The 25,443-nt window shown below is 43.7% G+C and overlaps 2 protein-coding genes across 7 annotated transcripts in view; one reads left to right on the forward strand and one right to left on the reverse strand.

The window, feature by feature from the left end:
• The window catches only part of erap1b (endoplasmic reticulum aminopeptidase 1b), a 35,501-nt gene extending 16,794 nt beyond the window's left edge, over positions 1–18,707 (forward strand). The window contains exons 13-21 of one of the 2 annotated variants that reach the window (XR_004210730.1): positions 2,772–2,851; positions 2,949–3,132; positions 4,940–5,096; positions 5,278–5,462; positions 5,589–5,750; positions 16,627–16,767; positions 17,027–17,108; positions 17,369–17,634; positions 17,668–18,612. Coding sequence is in view for 1 of the 2 variants with exons in the window: in XM_031829629.1 (XP_031685489.1) it covers positions 2,772–2,851; positions 2,949–3,132; positions 4,940–5,096; positions 5,278–5,462; positions 5,589–5,750; positions 16,627–16,767; positions 17,027–17,108; positions 17,369–17,554 (1,177 nt within the window). In the remaining variant the exon portion in view is untranslated. Of the gene's footprint in view, positions 1–2,771; positions 2,852–2,948; positions 3,133–4,939; positions 5,097–5,277; positions 5,463–5,588; positions 5,751–16,626; positions 16,768–17,026; positions 17,109–17,368 lie in introns of both variants that reach the window. The other variant, XM_031829629.1, reaches the window with a different exon arrangement.
• On the reverse strand, positions 18,707–24,077 carry gtf2h2 (general transcription factor IIH, polypeptide 2). Of its 5 annotated transcripts, none has more exons than XM_020470579.2 (11): positions 23,851–24,077; positions 22,591–22,694; positions 21,991–22,105; positions 21,809–21,895; positions 21,636–21,686; positions 21,231–21,285; positions 20,908–21,013; positions 20,677–20,767; positions 19,948–20,143; positions 19,680–19,850; positions 18,707–19,361 (listed from the first exon to the last, which is right to left on the reverse strand). In XM_020470579.2, the coding sequence occupies exons 2-11, from the start codon at positions 22,644–22,646 to the stop codon at positions 19,108–19,110; spliced, it is 1,182 nt and encodes a 393-aa protein (XP_020326168.1). In that variant the 5' UTR covers positions 22,647–22,694; positions 23,851–24,077; the 3' UTR covers positions 18,707–19,107. The 5 variants fall into 5 exon arrangements, with proteins under 5 accessions (XP_020326168.1, XP_020326170.1, XP_020326167.1 ...); XM_020470581.2 differs by lacking the exon at positions 23,851–24,077 and adding an exon at positions 23,653–23,674; XM_020470578.2 differs by lacking the exon at positions 23,851–24,077 and adding an exon at positions 23,199–23,424.
• Between the last annotated feature and the right edge of the window lie 1,366 nt (positions 24,078–25,443).

Here is a 25,443-nt window from a genome sequence, read left to right on the forward strand (position 1 = left end):
AAGTGGAGACAAATTTGACCCCAATAACTACCGTGGAATATGTGTCAACAGTAACCTTGGGAAAATCCTCTGCATTATTATTAACAGCAGACTCGTACATTTCCTCAATGAAAACAATGTACTGAGCAAATGTCAAATTGGCTTTTTACCAAATTACCGTACAACAGACCATGTATTCACCCTGCACACCCTAATTGACAATCAAACAAACCAAAACAAAGGCAAAGTCTTCTCATGCTTTGTTGATTTCAAAAAAGCCTTCGACTCAATCTGGCATGAGGGTCTGCTATACAAACTGATGGAAAGTGGTGTTGGGGGTAAAACATACGACATTATAAAATCCATGTACACAAACAACAAGTGTGCGGTTAAAATTGGCAAAAAACACACACATTTCTTCACACAGGGTCGTGGGGTTAGACAGGGATGCAGCTTAAGCCCCACCCTCTTCAACATATATATCAACGAATTGGCGAGGGCACTAGAAAAGTCTGCAGCACCCGGCCTCCCCCTGCTAGAATCCGAAGTCAAATGTCTGCTGTTTGCTGATGATCTGGTGCTTCTGTCACCAACCAAGGAGGGCCTACAGCAGCACCTAGATCTTATGCACAGATTCTGTCAGACCTGGGCCCTGACAGTAAATCTCAGTAAGACCAAAATAATGGTGTTCCAAAAAAGGTCCAGTCACCAGGACCACAAATACAAATTCCATCTAGACACTGTTGCCCTAGAGCACACAAAAAACTATACATACCTTGGCCTAAACATCAGCACCACAGGTAACTTCCACAAAGCTGTGAACGATCTGAGAGACAAGGCAAGAAGGGCATTCTATGCCATCAAAAGAAACATAAATTTCAACATACCAATTAGGATCTGGCAAAAAATACTTGAATCAGTCATAGAGCCCATTGCCCTTTATGGTTGTGAGGTCTGGGGTCCGCTCACCAACCAAGACTTCACAAAATGGGACAAACACCAAATTGAGACTCTGCACGCAGAATTGTGCAAAAATATCCTCCGTGTACAACGTAGAACACCAAATAATGCATGCAGAGCAGAATTAGGCCGATACCCACTAATTATCAAAATCCAGAAAAGAGCTGTTAAATTCTACAACCACCTAAAAGGAAGCGATTCACAAACCTTCCATAACAAAGCCATCACCTACAGAGAGATGAACCTGGAGAAGAGTCCCCTAAGCAAGCTGGTCCTGGGGCTCTGTTCACAAACACAAACACACACTACAGAGCCCCAGGACAGCAGCACAATTAGACCCAACCAAATCATGAGAAAACAAAAAGATAACTACTTAACACATTAGAAAGAATTAACAAAAAAACTGAGCAAACTAGAATGCTATTTGGCCCTACACAGAGAGTACACAGCGGCAGAATACCTGACCACTGTGACTGACCCAAAATTAAGGAAAGCCTTGACTATGTACAGACTCAGTGAGCATAGCCTTGCTATTGAGAAAGGCCGCCGTAGGCAGACTTGGCTCTCAAGAGAAGACAGGCTATGTGCTCACTGCCCACAAAATGAGGGGGAAACTGAGCTGCACTTCCTAACCTCCTGCCCAATGTATGACCATATTAGAGAGACATATTTCCCTCAGATTACACAGATCCACAAAGAATTCGAAAACAAATCCAATTTTGAAAAACTCCCATATCTACTGGGTGAAATTCCACAGTGTGCCATCACAGCAGCAAGATTTGTGACCTGTTGCCACGAGAAAAGGGCAACCAGTGAAGAACAAACACCATTGTAAATACAACCCATATTTATGCTTATTTATTTTATCTTGTGTCCTTTAGCCATTTGTACATTGTTAGAACACTGTATATATATATAATATGACATTTGTAATGTCTTTACTGTTTTGAAACTTCTGTATGTGTAATGTTTACTGTTCATTTTTGTTGTTTTTCACTTTATATATTCACTTTGTATGTTGTCTACCTCACTTGCTTTGGCAATGTTAACACATGTTTCCCATGCCAATAAAGCCCTTGAATTGAATTGAATTGAATTGAATTGAGAGAATGTGTCAGATGTCAGTGAGAGAGAATGTGTCAGAGGGCAGTGAGAGAGAGAATGTGTCAGATGTCAGTGAGAGAGAGAATGTGTCAGATGTCAGTGAGAGAGAGAATGTGTCAGATGTCAGTGAGAGAGAGAATATGTCAGTGAGAGAGAATGTGTCAGATGTCAGTGAGAGAGAATGTGTCAGAGGGCAGTGAGAGAGAGAATGTGTCAGATGTCAGTGAGAGAGAGAATGTGTCAGATGTCAGTGAGAGAGAATGTGTCAGATGTCAGTGAGAGAGAATGTGTCAGATGTCAGTGAGAGAGAATGTGTCAGATGTCAGTGAGAGAGAATGTGTCAGATGTCAGTGAGAGAGAATGTGTCAGATGTCAGTGAGAGAGAGAATGTGTCAGATGTCAGTGAGAGAGAGAATGTGTCAGATGTCAGTGAGAGAGAGAATGTGTCAGATGTCAGTGAGAGAGAGAATGTGTCAGATGTCAGTGAGAGAGAGAATGTGTCAGATGTCAGTGAGAGAGAATGTGTCAGATGTCAGTGAGAGAGAATGTGTCAGAGGGCAGTAGGGAGGATTTGAACCCTCTGACTGTGCAGTTGGAACTAGATATCCAGGAAACATCATAGTTTAATTTCCTTTGTAGAGATGGTAGTTCAGGCTTGGTAATTCAGGTGTTTATGAATAACCAAGTCATTCAATATTAACTCCTGACCCCCTCCCCCCCACATGCAGCTTCCTGTGGCAGGTTCCTCTGACCTACATTACCAGCAGCTCCAACACAGTGCATCGCTTCCTGCTCAAGACCAGGACAGGTAGGCGTCTCTGTCTGGGGTTTGTGACCTAACAGTTCTAGCATTAGTCTCGCCTGGTAACAGTATAGTAATACTAACTAACTACGTCCCCCTCTAGACGTGCTGTACCTACCAGAGGAGGTGGAGTGGGTCAAGTTTAACGTGGATATGAGTGGTTACTACATGGTCCATTACGAGGGGGAAGGCTGGCGTTCTCTGACCTCCCTGCTGCTGACCAATCACAGGGCTCTGAGCTCCAACGACCGTGCCTCCCTCATAAACAATGCCTTCCAATTGGTCAGGTCAGTCTGTCAACATAGTGTATAATATTGTAAAATGTCGTTTTTTATGTATACTGCTCAAAAATATAAATGCAACATTCAACAATTTCAACGATTTTACTGAGTTGCAGTTCATATGAGGAAATCAGTCAATTGAAATAAATGTATTAGGCCCTAATCTATGTATTTCACATGACTGGGCAGGGGCGCAGCCATGGCCCACCCACTTGAGAGCCAGGCCCAGCCAATGGGAATGAGTTTTTCCCCACAAAAGGGCTTTATTACAGACAGAAATAGTCCTCAGTTTCATCAGCTGTCCGGGGGGCTGGTCTCAGACGATCCCGCAGGTGAAAAAGCCGTATGTGGAGGCCCTGGGCCGGTGTGGTTACACGTGGTCTGCGGTTGTGAGGCTGGTTGGACGTACTACCAAATTCTCTAAAACGACATTGGAGGTGGCTTATTGTAGAGAAATTAACATTTCAATTATCTGGCAACAGCTTTGGTGGACATTCATGCAGTCAGCATGTCAATTGCACGCTCTCTCAAAACTTGAGAGATCTGTGTCATTGTGTTATGTGACAAATCTGCGCATTTTAGAGTGGCCTTTTATTGTCCATGTATAATGATCATGGTGTTTCATCAGCTTCTTGATATGCCACACCTGTCAGGTGGATGAATGATCTTGGCAAAAGAGAAATGTTCACTAACAGGGATGTAAACTAATTTGCTAAATAAGCTTTTTGTGTGTATGGAACATTTCTGGGATCTTTTATTTCAGTTCATGAAACATGGAACCAACACTTTACATGTTGCGTTTATATTTTTGTTCAGTGTATTTATGGATGTCAAATGGTTGTGTTTAAGAGAGTTGCTCCAATAAAGAGCACAGGGTTGGAGAGCACATAGCCTACAGAGTCGGAACAGGGTTGGAGAGCACATAGCCTACAGAGTCGGAACAGGGTTGGAGAGCACATAGCCTACAGAGTCGGAACAGGGTTGGAGAGCACATAGCCTACAGAGTCGGAACAGGGTTGGAGAGCACATAGCCTACAGAGTCGGAACAGGGTTGGAGAGCACATAGCCTACAGAGTCGAGTGAAACGTGTTCTTATAAGCCCAGTCATGTCAATTCTTAACATGAAGCACATTTAATCTGCTTTACAACCTGTGTATCCTACCTGGCATATTCAAAACGTAACCGCGGTGTGTGTGTATCCTACCTGGCATATTAAAACGTAACCGCGGTGTGTGTGCAGCCTACCTGGCATATTCAAAACGTAACCGCGGTGTGTGTGTGAATGAGAGACTGATGGATTATGTGCAGCCTACCTGGCAGGGTAACCTCTTGTTGAATGAGAGACTGATGGAGTGTGTGCAGCCTACCTGGCATATTAAAACGTAACCGCGGTGTGTGTGTGAATGAGAGACTGATGGAGTGTGTGCAGCCTACGTAAGAAACAGAGAAGAGCCTTTCATGAGACTTTTTGATTTATTTTTTAAATTAGAGTGGCATCATGCAGCCTTGTATTACAGATCAAAACAACAGCCGAAGGCTTGGTATCACAACTAAAGTTACATTAGAACTGTGAGCGTATAGGAGGACGTGATCACTTTATCCGCTCAACACAGAATAGTCATGTGTGATGTCCCTTTTCTCCTTTGTAGTGTTGGTAAGGTAGGACTGGACACAGCCTTGGACCTGTCCCATTATCTGTCCCTAACACCATGTCCCCTTTCTCCATTGTAGTGTTGGTAAGGTAGGACTGGACACAGCCTTGGACCTGTCCCAGTATCTGTCCCTAATATCATGTCCCCTTTCTCCATTGTAGTGTTGGTAAGGTAGGACTGGACACAGCCTTGGACCTGTCTCTGTATCTGTCCAAGGAGACAGACATCATGCCTGTCACCCAGGGTCTGGGGGAGCTGGTTCCTCTCTACAAACTGATGGAGAAGAGAGACATGGAGGGTCTGGAGAATCAGATGAAGGTAAGGGGGTCCGGATCCTCTTCAGGTTTCTTTCTTCCAGAGTTTTTTGACTGAGCTTTTGTCACTGTGCTTCTGCTTGCTCTTCGGTGACTAGAGGTTGTGACAACTGGTGATGTAAAAAAGGTCTTTATCAATACGTTTGATTGATGGATTGAATAGAGATATAATATCTGTTTGTCAGGACTACATCGTGGAGCTGTTCCGGGGTTTGATAGACCGTCAGACGTGGAGTGACGAGGGCTCTGTTTCCCAGAGGGTTCTAAGGAGCTACCTGCTGCTGTTCGGTTCTGTCAGGAACCATCCCCCCTGTGTCGCTACCGCCACACACCTCTTCAACAAGTGGAGGGCCTCCGACGGCAACATGAGGTCAGAGGTCAAACCATTCAATTCAATGAAAATAACCTTTTTTTTTTGTCCTGAAGGTAAAGAGAGAAAAGAAGGAGAGCATGCTAGAGTATTGGGACAACCCCCTCTCTCTCTCTTCTTCCTCAGTCTCCCCAGTGATGTCAGCTTGGCGGTGTTTGCCATTGGTGCTCGTGACCCCGAGGGGTGGGATTTCCTCTTTGAGAAGTACCGCCATTCGCAGCACACATCTGTCAAGAGCCGCATCAAGTCTGCCCTGTCCATCAGCCCTCTGCAACACAAGCTAAAGCGGTGGGTTAACATGAAGTCCTCAGAACTATCTCTCCTGCTTACAGTCCTCAGAACTATCTCTCCTGCTTACATCACTCAGAACTATCTCTCCTGCTTACATCACTCAGAACTATCTCTCCTGCTTACATCACTCAGAACTATCTCTCCTGCTTACATCACTCAGAACTATCTCTCCTGCTTACATCACTCAGAACTATCTCTCCTGCTTACAGTCCTCAGAACTATCTCTCCTGCTTACATCACTCAGAACTATCTCTCCTGCTTACATCACTCAGAACTATCTCTCCTGCTTACATCACTCAGAACTATCTCTCCTGCTTACAGTCCTCAGAACTATCTCTCCTGCTTACAACACTCAGAACTATCTCTCCTGCTTACAGTCCTCAGAACTATCTGTCTGTAAGCTACAGTCCTCAGAACTATCTCTCTGTGAGCTACAGTCCTCAGAACTATCTCTCTGTAAGCTACAGTCCTCAGAACTATCTCTCTGTAAGCTACAGTCCTCAGAACTATCTCTCTGTAAGCTACAGTCCTCAGAACTATCTCTCTGTAAGCTACAGTCCTCGGAACTATCTCTCCTGCTTACAGTCCTCAGAACTATCTCTCTGTAAGCTACAGTCCTCATAACTATCTCTCTGTAAGCTACAGTCCTCAGAACTATCTCTCTGTAAGCTACAGTCCTCAGAACTATCTCTCTGTAAGCTACAGTCCTCAGAACTATCTCTCTGTAAGCTACAGTCCTCAGAACTATCTCTCTGTAAGCTACAGTCCTCAGAACTATCTCTCTGCAAGCTACAGTCCTCAGAACTATCTCTCTGTAAGCTACAGTCCTCAGAACTATCTCTCTGTAAGCTACAGTCCTCAGAACTATCTCTCTGTAAGCTACAGTCCTCAGAACTATCTCTCTGTACGCTACAGTCCTCAGAACTATCTCTCTGTAAGCTACAGTCCTCAGAACTATCTCTCTGTAAGCTACAGTCCTCAGAACTATCTCTCTGTAAGCTACAGTCCTCAGAACTATCTCTCTGTAAGCTACAGTCCTCAGAACTATCTCTCTGTACGCTACAGTCCTCAGAACTATCTCTCTGTAAGCTACAGTCCTCAGAACTATCTCTATAAGCTACAGTCCTCAGAACTATCTCTCTGTAAGCTACAGTCCTCATAACTATCTCTCTGTAAGCTACAGTCCTCAGAACTATCTCTCTGTAAGCTACAGTCCTCATAACTATCTCTCTGTAAGCTACAGTCCTCAGAACTATCTCTTTGTAAGCTACAGTCCTCATAACTATCTCTCTGTAAGCTACAGTCCTCAGAACTATCTATCTGTAAGCTACAGTCCTCATAACTATCTCTCTGTAAGCTACAGTCCTCAGAACTATCTCTCCTGCTTACAGTCCTCAGAACTATCTCTCTGTAAGCTACAGTCCTCATAACTATCTCTCTGTAAGCTACAGTCCTCAGAAATATCTCTCTGTAAGCTACAGTCCTCCGAACTATCTCTCTGTAAGCTACAGTCCTCAGAACTATCTCTCTGTAAGCTACAGTCCTCAGAACTATCTCTATGTAAGCTACAGTCCTCAGAACTATCTCTCTGTAAGCTACAGTCCTCAGAACTATCTCTCTGTAAGCTACAGTCCTCAGAACTATCTCTCTGTACGCTACAGTCCTCAGAACTATCTCTCTGTAAGCTACAGTCCTCAGAACTATCTCTCTGTAAGCTACAGTCCTCAGAACTATCTCTGTAAGCTACAGTCCTCAGAACTATCTCTTTGTAAGCTACAGTCCTCATAACTATCTCTCTGTAAGCTACAGTCCTCAGAACTATCTCTATGTAAGCTACAGTCCTCAGAACTATCTCTTTGTAAGCTACAGTCCTCAGAACTATCTCTCTGTAAGCTACAGTCCTCATAACTATCTCTCTGTAAGCTACAGTCCTCAGAACTATCTCTCTGTAAGCTACAGTCCTCAGAACTATCTCTATGTAAGCTACAGTCCTCAGAACTATCTCTCTGTAAGCTACAGTCCTCAGAACTATCTCTCTGTAAGCTACAGTCCTCAGAATTATCTCTCTGTAAGCTACAGTCCTCAGAACTATCTCTCTGTAAGCTACAGTCCTCAGAACTATCTCTCTGTAAGCTACAGTCCTCAGAACTATCTCTCTGTAAGCTAAAGTCCTCAGAACTATCTCTCTGTAAGCTACAGTCCTCAGAACTATCTCTCTGTAAGCTACAGTCCTCAGAACTATCTCTCTGTAAGCTACAGTCCTCAGAACTATCTCTCTGTAAGCTACAGTCCTCAGAACTATCTCTCTGTAAGCTACAGTCCTCAGAACTATCTCTCTGTAAGCTACAGTCCTCAGAACTATCTCTCTGTAAGCTACAGTCCTCAGAACTATCTCTCTGTACGCTACAGTCCTCAGAACTATCTCTCTGTAAGCTACAGTCCTCAGAACTATCTCTCTGTAAGCTACAGTCCTCAGAACTATCTCTCTGTAAGCTACAGTCCTCAGAACTATCTCTCTGTAAGCTACAGTCCTCAGAACTATCTCTCTGTACGCTACAGCCCTCAGAACTATCTCTCTGTAAGCTACAGTCCTCATAACTATATCTCTGTAAGCTACAGTCCTCAGAACTATCTCTCTGTAAGCTACAGTCCTCATAACTATCTCTCTGTAAGCTACAGTCCTCAGAACTATCTCTTTGTAAGCTACAGTCCTCATAACTATCTCTCTGTAAGCTACAGTCCTCATAACTATCTCTCTGTAAGCTACAGTCCTCAGAACTATCTATCTGTAAGCTACAGTCCTCATAACTATCTCTCTGTAAGCTACAGTCCTCAGAACTATCTCTCCTGCTTACAGTCCTCAGAACTATCTCTCTGTAAGCTACAGTCCTCATAACTATCTCTCTGTAAGCTACAGTCCTCAGAACTATCTCTCTGTAAGCTACAGTCCTCCGAACTATCTCTCTGTAAGCTACAGTCCTCAGAACTATCTCTCTGTAAGCTACAGTCCTCAGAACTATCTCTATGTAAGCTACAGTCCTCAGAACTATCTCTCTGTAAGCTACAGTCCTCAGAACTATCTCTCTGTAAGCTACAGTCCTCAGAACTATCTCTCTGTACGCTACAGTCCTCAGAACTATCTCTCTGTAAGCTACAGTCCTCAGAACTATCTCTCTGTAAGCTACAGTCCTCAGAACTATCTCTGTAAGCTACAGTCCTCAGAACTATCTCTTTGTAAGCTACAGTCCTCATAACTATCTCTCTGTAAGCTACAGTCCTCAGAACTATCTCTCTGTAAGCTACAGTCCTCAGAACTATCTCTATGTAAGCTACAGTCCTCAGAACTATCTCTCTGTAAGCTACAGTCCTCAGAACTATCTCTATGTAAGCTACAGTCCTCAGAACTATCTCTCTGTAAGCTACAGTCCTCATAACTATCTCTCTGTAAGCTACAGTCCTCAGAACTATCTCTTTGTAAGCTACAGTCCTCAGAACTATCTCTCTGTAAGCTACAGTCCTCATAACTATCTCTCTGTAAGCTACAGTCCTCAGAACTATCTCTCTGTAAGCTACAGTCCTCAGAACTATCTCTCTGTAAGCTACAGTCCTCAGAACTATCTCTCTGTAAGCTACAGTCCTCAGAACTATCTCTCTGTAAGCTACAGTCCTCAGAATTATCTCTCTGTAAGCTACAGTCCTCAGAACTATCTCTCTGTAAGCTACAGTCCTCAGAACTATCTCTCTGTAAGCTACAGTCCTCAGAACTATCTCTCTGTAAGCTACAGTCCTCAGAACTATCTCTCTGTAAGCTACAGTCCTCAGAACTATCTCTCTGTAAGCTACAGTCCTCAGAACTATCTCTCTGTAAGCTACAGTCCTCAGAACTATCTCTCTGTAAGCTACAGTCCTCAGAACTATCTCTCTGTAAGCTACAGTCCTCAGAACTATCTCTCTGTAAGCTACAGTCCTCAGAACTATCTCTCTGTAAGCTACAGTCCTCAGAACTATCTCTCTGTAAGCTACAGTCCTCAGAACTATCTCTCTGTAAGCTACAGTCCTCACAACTATCTCTCTGTAAGCTACAGTCCTCAGAACTATCTCTCTGTAAGCTACAGTCCTCAGAACTATCTCTCTGTAAGCTACAGTCCTCAGAACTATCTCTCTGTAAGCTACAGTCCTCAGAACTATCTCTCTGTAAGCTACAGTCCTCAGAACTATCTCTATGTAAGCTACAGTCCTCAGAACTATCTCTCTGTAAGCTACAGTCCTCAGAACTATCTCTATGTAAGCTACAGTCCTCAGAACTATCTCTCTGTAAGCTACAGTCCTCAGAACTATCTCTCTGTAAGCTACAGTCCTCATAACTATCTCTCTGTAAGCTACAGTCCTCAGAACTATCTCTTTGTAAGCTACAGTCCTCAGAACTATCTCTCTGTAAGCTACAGTCCTCATAACTATCTCTCGGTAAGCTACAGTCCTCAGAACTATCTCTCTGTAAGCTACAGTCCTCAGAACTATCTCTATGTAAGCTACAGTCCTCAGAACTATCTCTCTGTAAGCTACAGTCCTCAGAACTATCTCTCTGTAAGCTACAGTCCTCAGAACTATCTCTCTGTAAGCTACAGTCCTCAGAACTATCTCTCTGTAAGCTACAGTCCTCAGAACTATCTCTCTGTAAGCTACAGTCCTCAGAATTATCTCTCTGTAAGCTACAGTCCTCAGAACTATCTCTCTGTAAGCTACAGTCCTCAGAACTCTCTCTCTGTAAGCTACAGTCCTCAGAACTATCTCTCTGTAAGCTACAGTCCTCAGAACTATCTCTGTAAGCTACAGTCCTCAGAACTATCTCTTTGTAAGCTACAGTCCTCATAACTATCTCTCTGTAAGCTACAGTCCTCAGAACTATCTCTCTGTAAGCTACAGTCCTCAGAACTATCTCTATGTAAGCTACAGTCCTCAGAACTATCTCTCTGTAAGCTACAGTCCTCAGAACTATCTCTCTGTAAGCTACAGTCCTCCGAACTATCTCTCTGTAAGCTACAGTCCTCAGAACTATCTCTCTGTAAGCTACAGTCCTCAGAACTATCTCTATGTAAGCTACAGTCCTCAGAACTATCTCTCTGTAAGCTACAGTCCTCAGAACTATCTCTCTGTAAGCTACAGTCCTCAGAACTATCTCTCTGTACGCTACAGTCCTCAGAACTATCTCTCTGTAAGCTACAGTCCTCAGAACTATCTCTCTGTAAGCTACAGTCCTCAGAACTATCTCTGTAAGCTACAGTCCTCAGAACTATCTCTTTGTAAGCTACAGTCCTCATAACTATCTCTCTGTAAGCTACAGTCCTCAGAACTATCTCTCTGTAAGCTACAGTCCTCAGAACTATCTCTATGTAAGCTACAGTCCTCAGAACTATCTCTCTGTAAGCTACAGTCCTCAGAACTATCTCTATGTAAGCTACAGTCCTCAGAACTATCTCTCTGTAAGCTACAGTCCTCATAACTATCTCTCTGTAAGCTACAGTCCTCAGAACTATCTCTTTGTAAGCTACAGTCCTCAGAACTATCTCTCTGTAAGCTACAGTCCTCATAACTATCTCTCTGTAAGCTACAGTCCTCAGAACTATCTCTCTGTAAGCTACAGTCCTCAGAACTATCTCTCTGTAAGCTACAGTCCTCAGAACTATCTCTCTGTAAGCTACAGTCCTCAGAACTATCTCTCTGTAAGCTACAGTCCTCAGAATTATCTCTCTGTAAGCTACAGTCCTCAGAACTATCTCTCTGTAAGCTACAGTCCTCAGAACTATCTCTCTGTAAGCTACAGTCCTCAGAACTATCTCTCTGTAAGCTACAGTCCTCAGAACTATCTCTCTGTAAGCTACAGTCCTCAGAACTATCTCTCTGTAAGCTACAGTCCTCAGAACTATCTCTCTGTAAGCTACAGTCCTCAGAACTATCTCTCTGTAAGCTACAGTCCTCAGAACTATCTCTCTGTAAGCTACAGTCCTCAGAACTATCTCTCTGTAAGCTACAGTCCTCAGAACTATCTCTCTGTAAGCTACAGTCCTCAGAACTATCTCTCTGTAAGCTACAGTCCTCACAACTATCTCTCTGTAAGCTACAGTCCTCAGAACTATCTCTCTGTAAGCTACAGTCCTCAGAACTATCTCTCTGTAAGCTACAGTCCTCAGAACTATCTCTCTGTAAGCTACAGTCCTCAGAACTATCTCTCTGTAAGCTACAGTCCTCAGAACTATCTCTATGTAAGCTACAGTCCTCAGAACTATCTCTCTGTAAGCTACAGTCCTCAGAACTATCTCTATGTAAGCTACAGTCCTCAGAACTATCTCTCTGTAAGCTACAGTCCTCAGAACTATCTCTCTGTAAGCTACAGTCCTCATAACTATCTCTCTGTAAGCTACAGTCCTCAGAACTATCTCTTTGTAAGCTACAGTCCTCAGAACTATCTCTCTGTAAGCTACAGTCCTCATAACTATCTCTCGGTAAGCTACAGTCCTCAGAACTATCTCTCTGTAAGCTACAGTCCTCAGAACTATCTCTATGTAAGCTACAGTCCTCAGAACTATCTCTCTGTAAGCTACAGTCCTCAGAACTATCTCTCTGTAAGCTACAGTCCTCAGAACTATCTCTCTGTAAGCTACAGTCCTCAGAACTATCTCTCTGTAAGCTACAGTCCTCAGAACTATCTCTCTGTAAGCTACAGTCCTCAGAATTATCTCTCTGTAAGCTACAGTCCTCAGAACTATCTCTCTGTAAGCTACAGTCCTCAGAACTCTCTCTCTGTAAGCTACAGTCCTCAGAACTATCTCTCTGTAAGCTACAGTCCTCAGAACTATCTCTGTAAGCTACAGTCCTCAGAACTATCTCTTTGTAAGCTACAGTCCTCATAACTATCTCTCTGTAAGCTACAGTCCTCAGAACTATCTCTCTGTAAGCTACAGTCCTCAGAACTATCTCTATGTAAGCTACAGTCCTCAGAACTATCTCTCTGTAAGCTACAGTCCTCAGAACTATCTCTATGTAAGCTACAGTCCTCAGAACTATCTCTCTGTAAGCTACAGTCCTCAGAACTATCTCTCTGTAAGCTACAGTCCTCATAACTATCTCTCTGTAAGCTACAGTCCTCAGAACTATCTCTTTGTAAGCTACAGTCCTCAGAACTATCTCTCTGTAAGCTACAGTCCTCATAACTATCTCTCTGTAAGCTACAGTCCTCAGAACTATCTCTCTGTAAGCTACTTTCCTCAGAACTATCTCTATGTAAGCTACAGTCCTCAGAACTATCTCTCTGTAAGCTACAGTCCTCAGAACTATCTCTCTGTAAGCTACAGTCCTCAGAATTATCTCTCTGTAAGCTACAGTCCTCAGAACTATCTCTCTGTAAGCTACAGTCCTCAGAACTTTCTCTCTGTAAGCTACAGTCCTCAGAACTATCTCTCTGTAAGCTACAGTCCTCAGAACTATCTCTCTGTAAGCTACAGTCCTCAGAACTATCTCTCTGTAAGCTACAGTCCTCAGAACTATCTCTCTGTAAGCTACAGTCCTCAGAACTATCTCTCTGTAAGCTACAGTCCTCAGAACTATCTCTCTGTAAGCTACAGTCCTCAGAACTATCTCTCTGTAAGCTACAGTCCTCAGAACTATCTCTCCTGCTTACAGTCCTCAGAACTATCTCTCTGTAAGCTACAGTCCTCAGAACTATCTCTCTGTAAGCTACAGTCCTCAGAACTATCTCTCTGTAAGCTACAGTCCTCAGAACTATCTCTCTGTAAGCTACAGTCCTCAGAACTATCTCTCTGTAAGCTACAGTCCTCAGAACTATCTCTCTGTAAGCTACAGTCCTCAGAACTATCTCTCTGTAAGCTACAGTCCTCAGAACTATCTCTCCTGCTTACAGTCCTCAGAACTATCTCTCTGTAAGCTACAGTCCTCAGAACTATCTCTCTGTAAGCTACAGTCCTCAGAACTATCTCTCTGTAAGCTACAGTCCTCAGAACTATCTCTCTGTAAGCTACAGTCCTCAGAACTATCTCTCTGTAAGCTACAGTCCTCAGAACTATCTCTCTGTAAGCTACAGTCCTCAGAACTATCTCTCTGTAAGCTACAGTCCTCAGAACTATCTCTATGTAAGCTACAGTCCTCAGAACTATCTCTCTGTAAGCTACAGTCCTCAGAACTATCTCTATGTAAGCTACAGTCCTCAGAACTATCTCTCTGTAAGCTACAGTCCTCAGAACTATCTCTCTGTAAGCTACAGTCCTCATAACTATCTCTCTGTAAGCTACAGTCCTCAGAACTATCTCTTTGTAAGCTACAGTCCTCAGAACTATCTCTCTGTAAGCTACAGTCCTCATAACTATCTCTCTGTAAGCTACAGTCCTCAGAACTATCTCTCTGTAAGCTACAGTCCTCAGAACTATCTCTATGTAAGCTACAGTCCTCAGAACTATCTCTCTGTAAGCTACAGTCCTCAGAACTATCTCTCTGTAAGCTACAGTCCTCAGAACTATCTCTCTGTAAGCTACAGTCCTCAGAACTATCTCTCTGTAAGCTACAGTCCTCAGAACTATCTCTCTGTAAGCTACAGTCCTCAGAATTATCTCTCTGTAAGCTACAGTCCTCAGAACTATCTCTCTGTAAGCTACAGTCCTCAGAACTATCTCTCTGTAAGCTACAGTCCTCAGAACTATCTCTCTGTAAGCTACAGTCCTCAGAACTATCTCTCTGTAAGCTACAGTCCTCAGAACTATCTCTCTGTAAGCTACAGTCCTCAGAACTCTCTCTCTGTAAGCTACAGTCCTCAGAACTATCTCTCTGTAAGCTACAGTCCTCAGAACTATCTCTCCTGCTTACAGTCCTCAGAACTATCTCTCTGTAAGCTACAGTCCTCAGAACTATCTCTCTGTAAGCTACAGTCCTCAGAACTATCTCTCTGTAAGCTACAGTCCTCAGAACTATCTCTCTGTAAGCTACAGTCCTCATAACTATCTCTCTGTAAGCTACAGTCCTCAGAACTATCTCTCTGTAAGCTACAGTCCTCAGAACTATCTCTCTGTAAGCTACAGTCCTCAGAACTATCTCTCCTGCTTACAGTCCTCAGAACTATCTCTCTGTAAGCTACAGTCCTCAGAACTATCTCTCTGTAAGCTACAGTCCTCAGAACTATCTCTCTGTAAGCTACAGTCCTCAGAACTATCTCTCTGTAAGCTACAGTCCTCAGAACTATCTCTCTGTAAGCTACAGTCCTCAGAACTATCTCTCTGTAAGCTACAGTCCTCATAACTATCTCTCTGTAAGCTACAGTCCTCATAACTATCTCTCTGTAAGCTACAGTCCTCAGAACTATCTCTCTGTAAGCTACAGTCCTCAGAACTATCTCTCTGTAAGCTACAGTCCTCAGAACTATCTCTCTGTAAGCTACAGTCCTCAGAACTATCTCTCTGTAAGCTACAGTCCTCAGAACTATCTCTCTGTAAGCTACAGTCCTCAGAACTATCTCTCTGTAAACTACAGTCCTCAGAACTATCTCTCTGTAAACTACAGTCCTCAGAACTATCTCTCTGTAAGCTACAGTCCTCAGAACTATCTCTCTGTAAGCTACAGTCCTCAGAACTATCTCTCTGTAAACTACAGTCCTCAGAACTATCTCTCTGTAAGCTACAGTCCTCAGAACTATCTCTCTGTAAGCTACAGTCCTCAGAACTATCTCTCTGTAAGCTACAGTCCTCAGAACTATCTCTCTGTAAGCTACAGTCCTCATAACTATCTCTCTGTAAGCTACAGTCCTCAGAACTATCTCTCTGTAAGCTACAGTCCTCAGAACTATCTCTCTGTAAGCTACAGTCCTCAGAACTATCTCTCTGTAAACTACAGTCCTCAGAACTATCTCTCTGTAAGCTACAGTCCTCAGAACTATCTCTCTGTAAGCTACAGTCCTCAGAACTATCTCTCTGTAAGCTACAGTCCTCAGAACTATCTCTCTGTAAGCTACAGTCCTCAGAACTATCTCTCTGTAAGCTACAGTCCTCAGAACTATCTCTCTGTAAGCTACAGTCCTCAGAACTATCTCTCTGTAAGCTACAGTCCTCAGAACTATCTCTCTGTAAGCTACAGTCCTCAGAACTATCTCTCTGTAAGCTACAGTCCTCAGAACTATCTCTCTGTAAACTACAGTCCTCAGAACTATCTCTCTGTAAGCTACAGTCCTCAGAACTATCTCTCTGTAAGCTACAGTCCTCAGAACTATCTCTCTGTAAACTACAGTCCTCAGAACTATCTCTCTGTAAGCTACAGTCCTCAGAACTTGCTGCTCTGCTATCTTGCTGCTCTGTATTGCATTTAAACCTCTAAAAGTCTAAACCTTTGAGGTGCGGTCATACCATGGATCATTTAGCTATTTGATTTAGAATTTTAGGACCCCGGTAGGTATAAAAAAAAAAATGAATTTGGGCTTTACTACTATAGCCAATAGAAATACACTGAATAACATTCATAAATGGAAAACAGACATTCCAGAATAAAGATTAAAGTCTGTCCTAAATCTATATCACATATTTAACCCCTTTTGTGTTGTCTCAAAACGACCTTCATACCTCCATAAATGTTTTAAAGTGATACCGGGTTACCTTCAGACGAGTCCCGGGGGGTTTGTGGGCATCGTAGAGCAAAGCGGAGAACGCCATCGTGTTCGTGAGAGTCTCACCGTTACGTGGCGCTACGTTTTCATGAGAAGACTGTTTTGTGGGATGTCTCCTGGTCTGACAAACAACGCTTTAGCTCTGCCACTTTGCATAGCAGATGCGGTGGTTTGACCTCTCCCTCACACCCCCTGTGTCCCCCCCCCCCCCCCCCCCAGGTTAATGGAGCAGAGTCTTGCGGGCGAGGTGATGAAGACTCAGGACCTTCCTCATGTGGTCATCTCTGTCAGCAGGAACCCCAAAGGGTACAAGCTGGCCTGGGACTTCCTCAGACACAACTGGCACACACTGGTGAAGAAGTGAGTCTGATGATCTTACGCTGTGGTTATACTAGAAACTACCTTGTAGCAAGGAATCACCAAGATCTCCCCTCATGGTATCTTCAGAACAGCATGCAAAGCGGAACTGTTGGCTGTTAGCCTGTCCAGCATGGTGTCAGAACTAGCTAGCAAAACCCTCCCTCTGATTGATTATCTGGTTGCGTTGATCATTTGCATAAAGTTGTCATTTTCTTTGAGGTGTCTGTATACCTAACCCCCATGACCTTTTGACCTGTAGGTTTGACCTGGGGTCCCACTCTATCTCAGGCATGGTGACCGGTGTGACCAACCAGTACTCCACCAGGGAGATGATGGACGAGGTAAGAGTCTGTCTACTCTGGTGTTTGATAATACCACTACCATTACCTTACATTATGTAGCTATATAGTTTTTGTCAGCTGTAATAACGACAAAATTCAAAAGGCACTCAAATGTTTCCCTCATAATAACACCCTACTGTTAGTGTATTACTGTCTGCGTGTTCATAGGCTCACATTTAGCTGTATATAGTAGATGTGTTTAAGATCTATTGTAAGCAGTCTGCCCATGTCTCCCCCCCCCCCTCCCCTCCCCCCCCCAGGTTCGCGGGTTCTTTGACTCTCTGTCTGAGGAGACAGGTTCTGGTCTGAGGTGTATTCAGCAGACATATGAGAGCATTGAAGAAAACATCCGCTGGATGGACCAGCACCTGCCCCAGCTAAAGGCCTGGCTGGACAGACAGGCCCAGGGAGCCAGGACAGAGACACGGGGCCACGAGGATCTATAGGCCTTCTATGCAGTACAGGGCAGGGAGGGGTCTAGAGCAGGGTTCCCCAACTAGCGGGCCGAATTTGGCCGTAGCTGGTTTTATTTGCCCCCCCAAAGTTTTCTGAGAAAATATTTTTTTTATTGTTGGGACATAAAATCTTAAAAACCCCAGGAAATCAACCAGCTGATTTTCACGCATAATAGGGAGACATGATCGTATACAAATGTAAACAAGGTTCGAAATGATTATGTTTTCGTCAAACATATGTTTGGGCCTCTTGTGGTCTACAAATGATTTGGAATTATGTACCCCCCCCCCAAGAGAAAAATCATCCCGCGGCTGAATCTCGTCGATAATCCCTGGTCTAGATCGCAGAATGATTATGGCTGTTTTTGAGAGCATCAAAACCGGGATCAATTATGCGGAAATTGTGACTAACTGATGTAGAAATAATACTGACTAGTTATTTATGATGCAAGATGATTTGTAAATTTGTCAATCTCGACTCCCCTTTTAAAGAATAATATTTCCTCAGTGCATTGAGCAGTGTTGGTAACACCGGTTGGCACATTTTTGTTTTTTTATTTTTCATCTTCGGTAAATTTATAAGAATTTACTCAGTTAATCAGTTATCCTCACCTCAACTTTTAAAACAGACGTGTCTACGACTCGGTTTGTCATTTTTTTGTGTGATGAATTTATTATACAATACTGTCAGCATAAATGTGCCTTTTTTTATATATATATATATATAAAATGGTTGTCCCCACTTCTTAGGGGATCATAACCACCAGGAGATTTTCTCCACATAAGCGTTATCTTGGTTACTGATCCCAGGAGAAACAGCCCAGTCCTGCATCTCAGAGGAGGCTCCTACTATTGCATTTGTTGCCTCACTTGTTGTGTGTTTTTGCTGATCTTGGTGTGTTTTTGCTGCATTTACGATGTAATGATTTGGCGTCGTAATGTCTCAATGCAGTACATGCACTGATCTCAGATGCCCTGCTGGGGCTTTGTTTGTTGTGCCTGTGTGTTTTTCAGATTTTGTGAGAATTAAAATGTTGAAATGAAAAATATTGATTGTAAAACCCTGTCATTTAATGGAAGGCTCTGGCTAAGAGATGGGGACAGACAGACGAGTCTACATGAATAAAGAGAACATACAATAAGATCTCTACAAAAGAGCTGAAGTTTATTGAAAAGGTTTGGTCCATTCTATGCTGCTGCCGGAGCCATCCGGCACTAGCCAACCGGTGATATCGATGCTCAGAGTTTCAGCAGTTCCATCTCAATCCAACCATCATTGAGGTAAAGTCGTTCCTCTAGCTTTAGATGTCAGCCTGGATACAGGACAACTCCAAAGTCAACTCCAAGATCAACTCCAAGTAATACAGCCAAAGTCAATTCCAAATGTCCTAGCAACACAACTCCAGAGGTAAATTCTGTAAGGGCCCAAAGCACTGAAGGACCTCCAAATGAGTAAACATCTTTAAAGTGTGTGCAGATATATTGGCACTTGTCTGAGGTTACCCATAAGTCCTACATAGTCCTCTACTTTTGACCACAGCATCTCAGGGGGCACTGCGGCTGTGGATGCAAGAGGGGCAGCAGTGCAGCGTGTCGTGGATGAACAGGTCACACTCCACGCAGAACACACTGTTGCACGACGGACACGTGAACACACTCTTGTCTTTCAGCTCCCCCTGGCAGGCTTCACAGAACCTCTCTGTGTGGTGCAGCAGCAGAGGACTCTCCTGGAAGGCCTCCAGGGGGAAGAGGTGGTGGAAGGAGCGGGCCAGGTGAGGAGCGGAGACAAGTGTCAGCCCTGGGGGAACACACACACTTTAGTCACGTCTGTCGTAGTACACACACAAACACGGGTCATCTCAATATATGTACGCAGAAGGTATTTCCCAAAATGCCTTCCTCCCGAAGTGTACACTTGTTCACTTCCCGATATGAAAGAAAATTATTGCTTTGAGAAACTCCCTCTAGCCCGTGCCTACAGCAAACCAATGCATTAAGATGTGGGAAATAGTAAACAAGTGAAGAAGGAGAGACGATTGGGACAAACACTCGGCTAGACACCACACACTAGACTTAAACACTCGGTAGACTTCACAGTAAGCTAGGCACCACGTACCACAGACTTTACACTCGACAGGTAGCTCAGTGTACTTGGCCTGGCACTGTGGACAGAAGTACCCTCCCATAGACAGACCGGGACCACCACTAGTGCTGTCCAGATGGGCCTGGCTGAAAGAAGGCTTGGCATCCTGGTCTGATATAGAGGCTATGGTGTGCTGGGGGAAACCTGGAGGGAGAGAGAATAGAAACAGTGGAGATCAGAAATAACGTTGTGTGGTTAGGACTGAGCCAGTCTATGTGCTGAAGCTCTATGTGTGTCTGACCCATGCGTATGAGGGAACACTCGGAGGAGGAGGTAGCAGGAGGAGGCTTCACATGAAACATCAGCAGCTCCCTGAAGTGGCTCTCATCCAGGATCACATGGTACGACCCTCCGGTCTCTCTGGTGAGCACCGTGCAGACACGCACCTCGGCTGACAGGCCAATCACAGACACACGGATCTTCAGAGCCTTCAGAGTCTGATGGAGAACAGAGAAAACACCAGAGATATGAAATGGGAGACACCGGTGAGAGATCAGGGAGAGATCAGAGATATGAAATGGGAGACACCAGTGAGAGATCAGTGAGACAAGGAGAAAGACCACATAGAAAACACCAGAGATATGAAATGGGAGACACCAGTGAGAGATCAGGGAGACAAGGAGAAAGACCACATAGAAACTACACCAGAGTTTCTACATGAGAGAAAACACCAGAGAAAAACATCTGGGGAAAGTGAGAGAGAAAATTATTAACCTTAATTGAACTAGGCAAGTCAGTTAATAAGAACAAATTCTTATTTACAAAGACGTCCTACACCGGCCAAACCCGGACGACGCTGGGCCAATTGTGTGCTGCCGTATGGGACTCCCAATCACGGCCAATTGTGTGCTGCCGTATGGCCCAATCACGGCCAATTGTGTGCTGCCGTATGGGACTCCCAATCACGGACGAATGTGATACAGCCTGGATGTAAGTGATAAGAGACAGAGACAGCCAGATCTGCTGTTACCTTGACCAGCTCGTAGATGTTAGCTGGGTCACATGTGGTGAGACTACTGAAGATGATGAGGACTTCTCTGCTGCTGTGGCCTGGCATGTGTCTGAGGAGAGCCAGGGGGTGAAAAGACAAAGTGGATCAGAGCCAGGGGGTGAAAACACAAAGTGGATCAGACATCTTGGGACAAAATAAAAGTATATGGATATACACACCACACACACACACACCACACAGGAAGCATACTTGAGTGTCTGCATGGCCAGGCTGAGGGAGTTATATAGAGAGGGTTCTCCTCCACACGTAGAGTCCTTTGCTTTCTTCAGGGCATCAATGTGCTTCTTTGGGTTGCCTGTGGATAGAATAACAGCACTGTCAGCAGAACTGTAACCAGCACACAACTAACATGCACTCTCAAAACACCTGCAAGCCACAAACGTTAATGCCTACAATGGAAAATAAATCTATACAAATGAAAACTATTTTAAACATCTCAACAAAAAAAGTACAGCACTTATATTGAATAAGCTTGGGACACCTCATAGAATGACCCAAGGCGGACCTCTCACCTGCCAGGTCAGTCAGCTTCTCCGCTCTCTTGTTCTTTGTGGTGATGATGCCCACCTGAAGAAGAGACCATAGGAGAGACTAAGTTCTCTTAGATTACTAGACCATATAGGAGGAGGACACACCGTTGCTGACGTAGCAATCCATCAAATGTATTTCATGAAGCACCTTTTTACATCCAGAGGTGTCACAAAGTGCTTTACAGATACCCTGCCTAAAACCCCAAAGAGCAAGCAATGCAGAGGTATCTGTGGCTAGAAAAAAAACTCCCTAGAAAGGCTGGAACCTGGGAAGAAACCTAGAGAGGAGCCAAGCTCCAAGGGCTGCTTACATTGACAAACGCTCAGGAACGAATGACAGTGGGACAACAAAACCCACTCTAATTGAATGGTGGAACGAGGGCCTACCTGACTGATGGGGTTCTGGTCAAAGTATTCCTCAACAAAATATTCCACCAGCTGCAGAGTTGAAGAGAGAGAGAGAAAACAAATCACAAAATATTTTTCAGCTCCATATGTTTCACAAGTATTTGGATTTCTCCTCATCTCTACCATCCCCTCTTCCTCCTCCTATTCCTCACCTTGAGTGTAGAGGTGAGGCGATTGGGTTTCAGGTCCTGGTCTTCCATGGTTCTAGAGGTGTCAATTACCACGTACAGGTGACGCATCTGGAACACGTGATATTGTAGTGTTATCATTCTTACTTTACTGAAGAAGTACATGGCATCTGAGAAGGCAAATAGAGGGTGAGGAATCAACTCACCATCCCAAGCCGAACTTGTCCATGACTCTCAAACACCCTTTTCCTTTTGGCCTGGAAAAGGATTTCCTCTACAGTGGCTTTGAGAGATCCAGACTCGTCCTCCTTCAAGATCTCCCTATATGGACAGACAGTCAGTCAGTGTCCGCATTTCAGTGGTAAGGCTGTTGCAGCCTCACTGTAGACCAAAGTTCGAGGAGTTTAGTCGGGGGAGGTGCATCTGCGACAGCCAAAAGTCAGACACTAATGTGTTTTTTTAACAGCGAGGCTCAGATCAACATGGCAGTGTTGCCATTCTTTATAAAAAATGTTTTTAAACACACAAACTAAAATCATATGTGTGTATATTACACAACCAATTAGTGAGACAGAGCCTCAACAACATGTATTTATACACTGCGGGCCACTCATGAATTACAGCAAATTGGTTCCCGTTTCAGTCATGTCTTTGGTGACGTTCGCTTGAGTCAAACAATAACACCCTAAAGACTGGTTGCCAATAGAGCCTCTTACTCTTGAAGTTGGTGAAGAGCAAATGTAAAAACGCACACAACAGTCCAATAATTATATTCATCCTAAGCTTACGTTTAGTGAGCGCCTTACCATGTTCGCTCATAACCTCCCTCCCAACGCTTGGCTCTCTCTGGCTCTTCGTCCATCTTGATTGAGTCACCCTCCAAATGCAGTTCAATCAAAACCTGAAGTATCTGTATAAATGACAAGAGGGTGAATTAGAAGCTTTAAAAACTTTGTAATGCTTTGTAGCTATTATATTATAAACCGTGGCATTATCATGCAAATACAATTATTTTCAAAAACAACATAGCTGCCAACTCATCCCCATACCAGTACTTATGTATATTGGTTGGAAAATGTAGCTATCTATGCAAGCAAATCACAAGCACTCGATCCGTCAATTCTCCTTTAAACCCAGGAAGCAGTCATTCCACTTACCATTCATCAGCTTTTCAAGCGTAATAATGTCAAAATACGTTCGGGATTTACCAAAGAATGGCGTTTCGCTGAGCAACTATCGTCATTACTACCTTTTGACGGTATGTACTTCCAAAAATAGTCTATATAAAAAGTCACATGCAATCGAATGAATGCCAGTTTTGCACATCCTGCAATATTAGTAATGGATTTAAAACACTAAATAAAGCTTAATTAGAAATATACAACTTTAAAAGTACCCTATATTGTCTACTTACATGAAATATTATTGCGTTCGGTGTAGCGCGGGTGAAACAACAGATAGGTATGGCGTTCATAAACTGTTGAAGGTGATCAAATCAATGACCTTTCTGCTGCTGGATCAGCCGAACTGTGCGTGGTAGTAATTGGTGATTTTATTGGTGGTGCAGAAGAGGTGGATTTGGCATTTTCTCAAAAACGATACGATTATTTTCGGTTGCATGTAACTTTGAATTTTTATTTTAGGGGGGTGGAGTACATACCGGCCGGAACGGCAGTAACGTCATTACAATACTAACGTTAGTTGCTCAGCCAAACTCAATTATTTGGTAAGTACCAAACATATGACATTAATCTTGAAAAGCTGGAGAATAGCAAGTTGAATGCGCTTAAAGGAAAATCGCCATATTCAACGTCTCCTGTAAACCCAAGATGCTGGTTCAGCAGCGCCAAAGATATTTTATAACTAACTCATTGACTGTTGCTGCTGCGCCTTGCTGTGAAACTGGCGGATGTTATTCGAATGCGTTGCTAAATTAATCGTCTACATTTCATGAATGAGTTACTCGACTAAATTAGTTAAATCGTAGGCTGAATAAATGTACATTAGTTTAATATGATATAGAAACATTCAAATAAGATTAAAACAAAAACACAACATTCGCATACCTGCTGAAGGAAGCAACCATGTTTGGTGTAACAGAAGAGCTTCCCGCCCCAGGAAACATGGTCTAAAGGAAAAAATAGTTCCGACCTCAGATTTTTTGTGGGGGAGCAATGGGTAAACTTATGTTTTTGTGGATGATGAGCTCATAAATTGCATGTAAATGTCCAGAAACTATTGTCATTAAAAACGTTTAAAGTTTAGGATTTAAGTGGACAGTTTAGACAGCAATAAGTTCTATCCTACCCATCTGCTCCTTTTATTCTCTGTCCCCAACGCACTAGACGACCAGTTTTGATATCCTTTACCCATACCCTCATCCTACTCCTCTGTTCCTCGGGTGATGTGGAGGTTAACCCAGGCCCTGCGTGTCCCCAGGCTCTCTCATTTGTTGACTTCTGTAACCGAAAAAGCCTTGATTTCATGCATGTTAACATCAGAAGCCTCCTCCCTAAATTTGTTTTACTCACTGCTTTAGCACACTCCGCCAACCATGATGTCCTTGCCGTGTCTGAATCCTGGTTTAGGAAGGCCACAAAATGTGGAGATTTCCATCCCCAACTACAACATTTTCCATCAAGCTAGAACTGCCAAAGGGGGAGGAGTTAGCTTGCAAAGTTCTGTCATACTTTCCAGGTCTATGCCCAAACAGTTCGAGCTTCTAATTAAAAAAATAAATCTCTCCAGAAATAAATCTCTCACTGTTGCCGCCTGTTATAGACCCCCCTCAGCTCCAAGCTGTGCCCTGGCCACCATATGTGAATTGATTGCCCACCATCTATCTTCAGAATTCATTCTGTTAGGTGGCCTAAACTGGGATATGCTTAACACCCTGGCAGTCCTACAATCTAAGGTAGATGCCCTCAATCTCACACAAATTATCAAGGAACCCACCAGGTACAACCCTAAATCCGTAAACATGGGCACCCTCTTAGATATTATTCTGACCAACTTGCCCTCCAAATACACCTCTGCTGTTTTCGATCAGGATCTCAGCGATCACTGCCTGCATCCGCTATGGGTCCGCGGTCAAACGACCACCCCTCTTCACTGTTAAACTCTCCCTAAAACACTTCTGCGAGCAGGCCTTTCTAATCGACCTGGCCCGGGTATCCTGGAAGGATATTGAACTCATCCCGTCAGTTGATGATGCCTGGTTGTTCTTTAAAAGTTGTTTCCTCACCATTTTAAATAAGCATGCCCCTTAGAACTAAGAACAGATATAGCCCTTGGTTCACTCCAGACCTGACTGCCCTCGACCAGCAAAAAACATCCTGTGGTGGACTGCACTAGCATCGAATAGTCCCCGCGTTATGCAACTTTTCAGGGAAGTCAGAAACGAATACACGCAGTCAGTCAGGAAAGCAAAGGCTAGCTTTTTCAAACAGACATTTGCATCCTGGAGCTCTAACTCCAAAAAGTTTTGGGACACTGTAAAGTCCATGGAGAATAAGAGCACCTCCTCCCAGCTGCCCAGTGCACTGAGGCTAGGTAACACTGTCACCACTGATAAATCCACGATAATCGAGAATTTCAAGAAGCATTTCTCTACAGCTGGCCATGCTTTCCTCCTGGCTATTCCAACAAGCAGCTACTTG

The sequence above is a fragment of the Oncorhynchus kisutch genome, linkage group LG8, assembly GCF_002021735.2.
Source record: "Oncorhynchus kisutch isolate 150728-3 linkage group LG8, Okis_V2, whole genome shotgun sequence".
NCBI classification, from domain to species: Eukaryota; Metazoa; Chordata; class Actinopteri; order Salmoniformes; family Salmonidae; genus Oncorhynchus; species Oncorhynchus kisutch.

Excerpts from the sequence above, each read along its gene's own strand:
- gtf2h2 (XM_020470578.2), bottom strand. The coding sequence starts at position 23,258 with ATGAACGCCATACCTATCTGTTGTTTCACCCGCGCTACACCGAACGCA. Across the intron at positions 21,286-21,635 it reads ACCAGAACCCCATCAGTCAG|GTGGGCATCATCACCACAAA; the intron begins GTAGGCCCTCGT and ends TCTCTTCTTCAG. Across the intron at positions 19,362-19,679 it reads TGTCGAGTGTAAAGTCTGTG|GGCTGACACTTGTCTCCGCT; the intron begins GTACGTGGTGCC and ends GTGTTCCCCCAG.